This window comes from Photinus pyralis, unplaced genomic scaffold, assembly GCF_008802855.1.
Source record: "Photinus pyralis isolate 1611_PpyrPB1 unplaced genomic scaffold, Ppyr1.3 Ppyr1.4_unclustered_Scaffold1502, whole genome shotgun sequence".
Classification (NCBI taxonomy): Eukaryota; Metazoa; Arthropoda; class Insecta; order Coleoptera; family Lampyridae; genus Photinus; species Photinus pyralis.
This window is the reverse complement of record NW_022171031.1, coordinates 6,292-18,443: the sequence shown is the minus strand read 5'-3', so window position 1 is coordinate 18,443 and position 12,152 is coordinate 6,292. Positions and strand designations below refer to the sequence as shown.

Here is a 12,152-nt window from a genome sequence, read left to right as displayed (position 1 = left end):
AAACTCGTTTATCTCTCGAACACGCGTCGTAATTTTTTATAGGTAGTGCCGTTTCTTGCGGTTTGAAGCGTATGGAGGCCATTGCTCTACTGGAAGTGTATAAAACACTGAAACCTACTATATAAGTCCGTATATGCTTAGGAGCTCAGTAGTTGCCTGTCAACCAGCGAGCATGAACTTTCACTCTAACGTTAAGAAAAGAAGAATAACGTCTAAAACGGGGAAAGGTCTTATTAACAATTTAATAAATAACCTGCCAGTTGAATTGCATCTGCCCGGATACCAATTCTGCGGACCTGGCACTCGTCTAAGCAAGCGATTGGCTCGCGGTGATCGAGGTATAAATCCGTTAGACGAAGCGTGCAGAGATCACGATATAGCATATTCAAGGTCTAGCAATATTAGTGACCGCCACGAGGCCGATAAAAATTTACAAAAAGCTGCGTGGGAGAGGTTTCGTTCGAGAAACGCCACTTTTGGCGAAAAAGCAGCCGCCCTTACCGTTGCAGGCATTATGAAAGGTAAAAGAACGTTGGGCATGGGTACGCGACGACGTACCATCAAAAAAAGAAGAAGAAACACAGCAACAATTTCGTTTAACAAAGGCGTTCAACTAGCTAGAAAGTATACTGGTGGTAACGTTCACTACGATCTGAATACAACTGTTCGACGAGCTGTTAACGCGTTAAAGAAGAAAAAGGTCAAACCGCCAAAACAGCGCATTTTACCCATACCTAAGACTGGCGGATTCATACCGTTAATTCCATTGTTTGCTGCACTGGGAGCCGCTGGTTCGTTAGGAGGAGGAGCGGCTGCTATTGCTAGAGCAGTAAATGGCGCGAGGAATGCCGCCAAACAATTGGAGGAGAGCAAACGTCATAATGAAGTGATGGAGGCCGCCGCGATAGGAAAAGGTTTATACTTAAAACCGTACAAGACAGGATTAGGCCTTTATTTAAACCCCTATCAAAAAAACTTCCAGTGAAGCTACCACGCCGTCCGTTAACAGACTTGGATTTGTCGAAATATGTCAACAATTTAGGAATACAACATTTTAGAGGTATTTTTATGCGGAATACCTTACCGAAGAAAATAAATCGGGACGAATGCGGTATCGTAAACCTAGACGATGAAAATAACGACGGTACACATTGGACAGCGTATGTTAAGCTTGGCACACGTATTTCCTATTTTGATAGCATAGGACGGGTAAAACCACCCCACGAGCTAGTGCGCTATTTTCGAAGCGATGGTAGCAGGAACATTATTAAATACAATTACGATCACATACAACTTCCTAATTCTTTTAATTGTGGACATTTAGTGCTACGATTTTTATACAATAACGCACACTGATTGCGTTAGTTACATTATTATTGTCAAACGACAATGTCTTATACATTGACATTTACTGGTACGACATCTATTTTAAAAGCCTTCTTTCGACCGCCGCTTTTACTCAATGATGAGGATTATGTAATGGGGCTAACAAACTTTGAAACCTATAATAGTATACACAACGTTACACCAACAAATAATAAATTCAAATATGGTAACCAGATGATCACAATACCGCCAGGATGTTACGAGATATCCGACATAAATAACTACATAAATGCCCAATTAAACAGGACATCTGGAGATTATGTCGAACTTCAAGCTAACAATAACACTATGCAGTCGGTTATTAAAGCGAACCGGCCCATAGATTTTACTATAGAAAACTCGATAGGAGAACTGTTAGGGTTCGAGAAAAAAACTCTCAGTGCAGAAGAAACTCATACTTCCAGTAATACCATCAACATCTTAAAAGTTAATTCTTTGTTAGTGGAGTGCAGTATTACCACTGGAAACTTTAAAAATGGCGTACCAGCCCATACAATTCACCAGTTCTTTCCAAGTGTGCCAGCGGGGTACAAAATAATCGAACGACCTCTTACTGTAATTTATTTACCTATTAATGTTTCTTCGGTTACCAGTATAACCCTTAAAATACTTGATCAAGACGGCGACATTGTCAATTTTAACGGAGAAGTGATTACGATAGGGTTACACCTTAAAAAGGCGAATCATGGTTAAACGATATAATCAATGTGGGTGCAAGCACGATCACAATAAAAAGGCTCAAGTTGTTCGGTCGAAGATTAGTAAGGGTGCAACAGTCAAACCACTCACAGCCGTTAACAAAGCTTTTCTAAAATCTCTCGGCTTTACTACTTTACAATGAATATATTGGACGTAAATGAGAAAGTGCTTGTAGATAACAGCATAATAAACTATCAATATCATACTCATCAACCGTACACTACGAGATTTGGAAATAATGACGAAATTAGAATTCCAATACAAGAAGATATGTGCACTCTTCCTTCGGAAAGTCATCTCTACATTGAGGGAAAATTACTGCGAGAAGATGGGACGGCGTCACTTACCGCAAGATTTGTAAATAACGGTGTAGCATTCTTGTTTAGTGAAATTCGTTACGAAATAAACGGAATTGTAGTGGATTCCCTTACTAAAGCCGGATTATCATCGACAATGAAGGCTCTAGTTTCTTTAACCCCTAACGACAATACGCGATGTCAAATTTCCGGATGGTTTCCTACTGCTAATAGTACGGTTACTAGTCCAACGGGCCATTTTAACGTTTGTATTCCATTAAAGATGCTCTTGGGTTTTGCGGAAGACTACAGAAAAGTCATATTAAATATACGACAAGAACTTGTTCTAATCCGAGGTAACACAGATAATGACGCCGTAATATCTACAGCTGCCGATGAAGCTCTCAATGTTGACATCGAGAAAATCTATTGGAAAGTACCTCACATTATTCCGGCGCTGGCCGAAGAATTAGCTTTGACCAAATACATTGACAAGAAATCGGAGACGCAGATAGCGTTTAGAAGTTGGGAAACGCACCTATACCCAGCTCTTCCACAAACTGATAAACATACGTGGGCGATAAAGACAGCAACTAGTTTAGAAACGCCCCGATATATTATCGTAGGTTTACAAACAGATCGGGATGGACAAGTTAGTAAAGATATGAGCAAATTTGATCACTGCGATATTAAAAATATTCGAGTCTTTCTCAATACAGAACGTTATCCTTACGATAATTTAAATATTAATTTCGGCAATAATCGATACGCAACTTTATACGACATGTACGCGAAGTTTCAATCTTCTTACTACGGCACAGAGAATCGACCATTACTTACACCGAAGCAATTTAAAGATTCGGCTCCTTTAATCGTAATTGATTGTTCAAACCAAAAGGAGGGTTTAAACTCGAAATCGGTGGTATTACGAATTGAATTTGAAACTAATGTGAACGTAGCGAATAATACTACAGCGTATTGCTTGATTTTACACGATCGGCTGTTTACGTACAACGCATTAACGAAAGCCGTAAGACAAATATAAAATCACCAACATAGGAAACGAATATACCACAACAAGAATGGTGGTCGTAGTTGATGTACAAAGTTTTAAAACTTCAAAAAAGTGTTTTTCGCCAAAAGAACTTGCAATTTATAATGGAAAACAGATGGCTCATTTTGTCTTCAAGCCTCCATTTCCTTGGAACAGCTTAGATAACGAGTTTCAACGTCAAGCTAATTGGGTAACTCACAACCATCATGGAATTAAATGGGAAAGTGGCCATACACCGTCTCACCTATTTCCACTCATACTTCGTCATTTAATATCGCCGTCAGATCACGTATACGTCAAAGGAAAGGAAAAGGCGGATATCATCCGAAAAGCTCTATCGCGGGACGTTATCGAGGTGGAAGAAGAACCAGCTCTTCCTTCATTAGAACCAAATTGCTATTATCATATACGATCACCTTGTCATTGTGCTTTATCTAACGTCTATTACATTTATAACACCTATGTAATGCAGTAATTTTTTTAAATAAACAAAATATATTTTTTTACTTTATTTATTGTACAGTTGGGACATTTTGATATGATTACATAATATGGGTTCTAACACAGATTCCGTGTTTTCAATTCTACATTTAAAACGATATCGATCTAAAGCAGCAGTTTGCCATTGGCCTTTCCTTGCTTCTGTGTAAGCAAAGGACCAAGCTCTTATTACATGAACTGTATTTTTTGTTTCGTCAAAGCTAACACGTTTCATTTTACAAAGTCTTTCAGACCCAATACACACATTTGCGTTTTAAAACATTTATAACAACCGTTTCCATTAATAAACTTATAACATACACGTTGAGCAGTTTTGTATACTTTAGCTAGTCTTAAACGATACACTTTTCTAAATATGAAATGTCTGTTATAGGCATCCCTTTCTAACTCTACAAAATTATCCAGCAAGCAACTAACATTCATCTTGCTCTTCGTTATCTTCTTCTTCTTCTCCTTCGTTTTCTGCTTCATTTTCCTCGTCACTGGAATCTGAATTATCCCAATGCTTCAAATCCTCTGCGGCACCTTCCAATCCAGCTTCACAAAGTTTACGTCTCAGACAAGTTAAACAGTATTTGCCGTTCAGGAATAAATTACACAATTTAATACCGCGACTATATTTTTTAACAAGATCATTACACTCTTCTTCAGTACAAAAACGACCTAGTCCGTACACCGCTTCGTGTTCTGCGTCCTCCACTAAAGCTGACAATTCTTGTACTAAACGTTCCACGGCCGTGTGTGCGTCAACTGCTTTCGTCCAATTTTCGGCAGCGTAACACATCCACATTTTGTCAATTACACAAAAAATACTAAACTAAAATGCTACACGAATGAGTATTACTTAAATACTTTTGCCACCTCCACATCAAGTTCCACTTTGCCAGGTAACGAGACCAATACTTCTAGCATGATAGCTGCATTATTACAGTTGATCGTCATTAAGGGTTCTAAAACACTCATGATGTTGTTTTTGAGATCGCCACCTATTTCTGCAACTCCGGTGATTAAGTTCCCATAGAAATGTCCAAATTCTTCAGACGACAAACACTTTAGCCGATACTTTATAACATCCAACTTATTCCACAATTCCATTACGCTTTCCCATCCTAAATACACCTCCGATGGTCCCTCATCGCGAATTTTGATAACCTTCCTTTCGTGAATTGTTATGAACTCAATCACCTTTGAATTTACCTTGATTGGCTGCCAAATGGGGTCCGTTGAGTAAAAATAATGGGTAAGTACCCCCTGTTGATCCACAAATGCTGCCCATTCATTTTCATTAAAGAAAATAGATTGATTTTTAACGCCACTAATTTTCACAATGGGTGAAAACAAGTGATTTGCAGATAGGGCAATCCATACATGCTTCGTTTGCGATTTATTTAAAGGATACACATGTTGAGCCACTAATTGCACGATTTGCTCTTCATTCTTCTTCTTCTTATTTTCTGGCACTTTCTTTTCTGCACTTTCCGCTTTCTCTTTAGCGCCTTGAATTAGTTTGGCAAGCTGATTCATTTTGCATTACTACTATTACATGTATTTTCAAACAAATATATACTTTAGGAACACTTGATCCCACCCGAGCTAAACGGCTCATTTGAGACCCCATCCGTTAAGGAAGGATCATGTGAGACCCCATCCGTTAAGGAAGGATCATTTGAGACCCCATACGTTAAGGAAGGATCATTTGAGACCCCAATGGGTTGTAACTAGGTCATCGAGGATTCTCTGAGACCCCACTCGCATTTTAAAAGTAGGTCAGAGGATTCTCTGAGACCCCACTCGCATTTTAAAAGTAGGTCAGAGGATTAATTGAGTCCCCATAGGATTCTGATCAGGATCTGCGCATCCCCATCCATATAGAGCCCATATGCGCGGAACCCAAGGTCAAAGAGGATCTGCGCACCCCCATTCTTTCCCTACTCACAATTCTTACAAAGGTTTTCAATGTCTTTATTTAGCGAAGGCCAATATACATAATTCCTTGCTAAAGATTTTAATTTAACAATTCCTAAGTGAGTACTGTGAAGTTCTTGTAATACATAATTTTGTAATGACTTGGGAATTATTACTCTGTAACCCCACAAAAGTACCCCGTTTTCGACATTTAATTGTGTTCGAATCACTTGATACTGTTTATAATCCTTGGCACATTTGGTTGGCCATCCTGTCTTTACATATTATGTGATAACATTCCTAAGAATTTCATCACCTTCTGTCTCCCTTTTAATATCCGCAACATTAATAAGTATAAGTTACTTTCCCGTAATTGATTTATTTCTTCTATTTTTGGTTCCAAATAAGACAGTTGCACCTCTTTTTCATTTATCGGTAACCGCGATAACCAATCCGCATTATTTTGATTGGAAGTGATGTATTTAATATTAAAATCGAATCCACACAAAAACAATGCGTATCTTTGTAATCGGTTCGCTGCCATTACCGGTATACCATGCTTGGGACCAAAAATTGTAACAAGCGGTTTATTATCAGTACATAATGTGAATTTTCGTCCATATAAGTACTGGCAAAATTTCTTTACACCAAACACAATCGCTAGTGCTTCTCTATGAATTTGAGAATAATTCCTTTCCGCTTGACTAAGCGTTCTTGATGCAAATGCAATTGGACGCTGCACCTTATTTGGGTAAGTATGCGAAATGATTGCTCCTATTCCCCATGGAGACGCATCTACGGTTAACTGGATGTCTAATTTTGGGTTGAAATGTACTAGGACTTCATTTGACATGAGCATCCGCTTAATTTTATCAACTGCATTTTGACATTCACTAGTCCACTCCCAACGTGCTTTATCCTTTAATAACTTGTATAAAGGGTGCAACACGGTAGGTATATTGGCTAGAAATCGATGGTAATAATTTACCGATCCTAAAAATGAGCGTAATTGGCTAACATTCTGTGGTGCAGGCATTTCCAGAATGGCTTTTGTGCGCTCTGGAGACTTATGCAATCCTTCTTTATCGATGACGTACCCCAGATAAGCGATCGAATGTTCAAAAAATTTACATTTTTCCTTTTTAACAGTTAGTCCTACCTCATTTAACCCTTGTAGCACTTTTTCTAATCTATCCAAATGTTCACTTTTACTTCTACCCGTTATTAGAATGTCATCCAAAAATATACAAACTCCCTCAAGGTGGGCAAACAAATGTTCTACAACTCTCTGAAAGTGTGCAGGAGCGGAACTAATTCCATAGGGTAACCTATTATAAACAAATGTCCCGTTATGTGTAGATATCGCCGTATATTTCCTGGAATCTGGGTCTAACACTAATTGCTGATAGGCATGTGCGAGATCAATTTTAGAAAACTGGATTCCGCCTTCTAATTTTTGGAACAAATCTTGAATGTTGGGTAAGGGATATCTTTCTTCTTCTATAAACGGATTTAGTGTTATTTTATAATCACCGCAAATTCGTACCGTATTATCGTCTTTTAAGATAGGTACAATCGGTGTTCCCCATTCACTATTTTCTGTTGGCGATAAAATTTCCGCATGTATTAGTCTATCTAATTCTGCATCTACTTTACTTTTTAACGAGTAAGGGAGAGGTCTGGGTTTACAAAATTTCGGAATCGCATCCGGTTTCAATTTTAACTTAAGTTTGAATTTGTTAAATGTACCCAACCTTCCTGAAAAAACCTGCGGGTATTTATGCACAACGTAGTGGTGAATGTCATTCATTTGGTTTAAAAACTTTAGTTCACTAAACCCCATATTAAATTTTTGTAGGAAGTCCCTACCAAGCAACGGTGGTCCGCCTCTCTCTATTACATTTAATATCAAGGCATGAGTGTCACCGTTAAAATTTACGTTAACAATAATTTTACCTAATGGAACAATCTTTTGTCCCGTATAACTTACAAAATTGATATCTGTTTCTAACAGATTATGACATGAAAAATATTTTAGGTAAGTATTCTTAGATATGACAGACGTTGATGCGCCAGAATCCAATTCAAACTCAAATTCTTTGTTGTCAATTACTACCTTCACAAGAATAGGTGACGTATTTTTACTTTTCAAAGAAAACATTTGAAATTCACCTTTTTTGGTGTCCGTCACTTCATCTAAATCTAAATAATTAACTTTACTTCTATGTTTACAGACATTACTGACCAATTTTCGAACAAGTATTGCATTGATAATGCCTATACCTGCATGTTTCTGACGAGTGATTCTTTTTACCACAGCGAGGGCAAGATGTCTTCCGATTCTGCTTGTTCTGGATTCCCTCGCTGGCCCCTCTCGATGTTGACGGAAATTCCCGTGACGTGGATCTCCGTTGCAGATGGTTGGTCTGGCCTCGACGCCGCTGGAGTCGATTCAGGTCGGCCGGTTCCACCTTAACTCGTTGATCCAGATCCACTAATCCGAAGCTCATCTGCGCTGACTCCGCCGCCATTGCCGTTTTCAATGCTTCCTGGAACGTTATCGTTTCCTCTGCCAAGAACAGCTTGTCCCTAGCCTTCCCGGGGTCCAAACCGCAAATAAATTTGTCTATCATTACCCTATCTAACGTGTCTCCAAATTTGTAACTGGTAGCCAAACTTCTTACACGGGCAGCCCATTCTTGTAATGACTCACTTGACTTTTTCGCCACCGAATAAAATTTATATCGTTCCACGAAAACTGCTTTTGTCGACACATAATAACTATCTAAGTGTTTTATTATATCATCGTACGACACATTTTGCGGCACTTCGGGTACGCACAAGTTACTTAGCAGCTTGAACGCCTCTTGCGATAAGGAGTTTAAAATTATTGCTCGTTTCCTCAAGGTCTCTTCAATTTTATTTGCAATGAAATATTGCTCAATTCTAGCTTTGTAAATGTCCCATTCATGTATGCTAGGATTGAATTCTAACAACATCCCGTAATTACGATCGGCCATTTTCACTTGCACCTCGCGGCTTTCAGTCCCGTTTTACACGTTTGCACTTAGCCCTCGTCGCCACTGTAATATTCCCAAAGGAATCACGATTACACCAAGTTATCTTCCATTAAAGTAAATAATTGAACCAACTCGTGCGTACATTTTTATTTCCATCCATCGACTGCGCGCGTTCTTGTGCGCGACCTTTACGCCATCTGATGTTACATTGTATACAAGTAATTTAACTTAAACACTACAATTATCGTCCCTTGAATGAATGAATAGAACAGAAAGTATCAAAAAGCTTACCTTGCAATTATACAGAAAGGTAGAAATTCAGTACAAGAAAGAGCAAATACTCTAAATACAGTGCGATCGACTTAATGTAGATGCAAAAATAAAACGGTACGAATGCAAAATAAATTTACGGAAAGTATCAGAAATGAATGCGGTACGGTAGCAAAATACCAAATCTTACGTTTCGGCGCCTGAAACACAACCGTAGAAATTAAATCAATTACCTTTACGTTTTATCTTCAACTCCTAGAACCAACACAAATACTTTCGGCACGATACTTTTCTTAACGCAGCGCCTCCAGATACCGGGTGTACCGAGTGGTCATGAAAGTAAAGTTCAAGGCGGAAAATGGGTGCTTAATTACAATGGCATTTTTTAAAAGAAGTAAAGTATCCCGAAAAAAGCAAACTCCGATATGTTTCCTCGCATATGTGATCATGGTATACGATGCAAGTGACTTGGTGCATGTGTCGATAGGTACGCGAAATGGCAGAGTGCGACATCAACGAGAAAAGAAGTTCAAAAAATTCTATAATCCGATCGGACCCAATTACCGCGATGTTCAATTTTGTTTGACACGTATGTGTTTTTTTTAAAATATCACTTTGCGGCTAAACGTTTTAGATAGTATGTATGATACACAAAGTCGCACTAAAATTACGAGAGGAATCCAAATAAGCAATAATATACAGTAGGTTCCACTAAAAATTGTAAGTTTGTTATGAATCACCCTGTATATGGGTTTTGATCGAAGTTTCGCTGAGCGAAGTTGTAGGACTGCAGCAGAGGTGGTCAAACTTTTGACTTGTGAGGTTTACTTGTGTTATGCTTTCTACCAATCGTCCGATCGCTCGCTCGGTCTTTCGCTCGCTCGATGGTTTCATGTCCATCGATTTAAAAGAGAACGGATGGAGCGATTACGATGAAATTTTTTAGGTGGATTCTTTATCGAATTTGTAGATCGGAGTTCGTGTATTGGCAATGTAGATCAAAAAATAAGGAAGACCCTTTTGACATCTTCGTTAGTTATGAACCGAATTGCATGAACTTTTGTATGTGAATTGTGGATACCTCGAATAAAAGTAAAACTAATGCCGAATCAAAAAATTTGTTTTACGCATGCGCTATCTGATTTTTTAGAGTATTTTACTCAAAGTGAAAAATCGCTATTGGCTGCACTTTGTCGTTCGTCTGTGCGTCACACGCATATTTTTTTGTTTTGCGCATGCGCAGTGTCAAAAATTTGAGTTAACGCATGTGCAATGCTAACTTTTTTATTTATGGAAGCATTTAAGTGAAATTTTGTACATAGGCATTTGGAATAGAGACAAATCTAACACCAGTTGCAAATTTTGCGCATGCGCAATGCCAACTTCCTTATTTACTAGAGCATTTAAATGAAATTTATAACATAGGCACTTGGAATACAAGCAAATCTAACATCAGTTTTAATATTTGGTTTTGCGCATCCGCAATGGTAACTTTATTATTTATGAAAGCAGTTAAATGAAATATCATATGTAGGCACCTTGAAACTAAAACTAATACCGGTTTCAAAATTACTGTTTACGCATGCTGTATGTTCTATTTATGAAGGTATTCAATGAAATTTCTAATGTAGACAATGCACAATGCTATTTACGAAATTATTTGAAAGAGAATGGGGGAAGGATTTCGTGCCTACCGATATTTTTTTCTGGTCCTAGCATTAATATTATTAGGAGGAAAATACGCTCTCGTCATTTATGTTTGCATAATGATTTTTTAAACTTGTTTTATTGGTTAATTCAAATGAAATTTTGTATGTAGGCACCTCGAATAAAAGTAAAACGAATGCCGAAGCAAAAAATTTGTTTTGCGGATGCGCAATCCGTTTCTTTTAATTTGTAAAGATATTTAAATGAAATTTTGAATATAGACACCTCAAGTAAAAGTAAAACTAATTCCGAATCAAAACATGTGTTTTGCGCATGTGCAACCGATTTTTTTAATTGTTAAGATATTTAAATAAAATTTTGTATGTAGACGCCTCGAATGTGGTCGCATATTAAAATAATGTCTTTATTCATGAACAAGTCCCGCAAGGGCGCCACCGGCCTCCGTTCAAAAACTCGACGCTAACCAGGATGCCGTGGGCGGCATCCATTGAACCTAATGTGACGTTCTGTTCTGAAGAGGTCTGTAATGAGAGAGATCGGCTTCGAGGCTTTTAATAAGGCATCTACTCGTATTCGAATTTAAAAGCTTAAACGACATTGATGCACATACAAACAGGATTATTCTCGTTAAACTCTTGGATTTTCTCCTAGAATTTCATTAATACCTCCCCATGCTAACAAGAAGATAGTTGTTTGGGTCAATTTGAATAAGCAAATTGTCTGATATGCGAGTATATGTGAATGCTAGTGTGAGGGTGTGATAAAAGATAGTCCATTTGCGCAAATAGTAGAAAATTGATTGTTAGAAAAAATGTTGAGAACTAAACTTATTGATTTCACAACAATTTTAAATGTGCCATTTACATAGTGTTACGCCATTAATTCTTTCATCTTTTGATAATATCATTACCTACCTGCAGTGTTGTCCGGAGTTTTTTAAGGCATGAAGTGTAAATAATAACGAACGTGTGATTTTATACTGTATAGATATTGAATTACCTCCTGCATGGGAAGCTACATTGAATATTATTTGCTGCTTGTATTTGAATACATACTATAGAATACATTTTGCCTTGTTTAATTAAATGAAACGTAAATACGAGTATCAGAATGCCTACAAATTATTAAGTGCCAACAAATCGACATACCTACATTTGTAACAGTTGCAACATTATCCTGCTACCCCTATACTGCGGAAGACGAATAAAATCAAATAAACACATAACTTTTCTTTTTTTGAAACTAAGACACCTTAGTTGCTTAATTTAGTTTTTGGGTTCATAGATGAATTAATTTTTCACTTTCACAATAAAATTAGATTAAAGAATTGCGCACCACCAAAGAAATTGGTTA

At 37.7% G+C, this 12,152-nt stretch overlaps 1 protein-coding gene across 1 annotated transcript; it reads left to right on the top strand.

The window, feature by feature from the left end:
• The first annotated feature begins 2,223 nt into the window (after positions 1-2,223).
• LOC116181656 lies at positions 2,224-3,426 on the top strand. Its single transcript, XM_031502043.1, has one exon. The coding sequence runs from the start codon at positions 2,224-2,226 to the stop codon at positions 3,424-3,426; it is 1,203 nt and encodes a 400-aa protein (XP_031357903.1).
• The last annotated feature ends 8,726 nt before the right edge of the window (positions 3,427-12,152 follow it).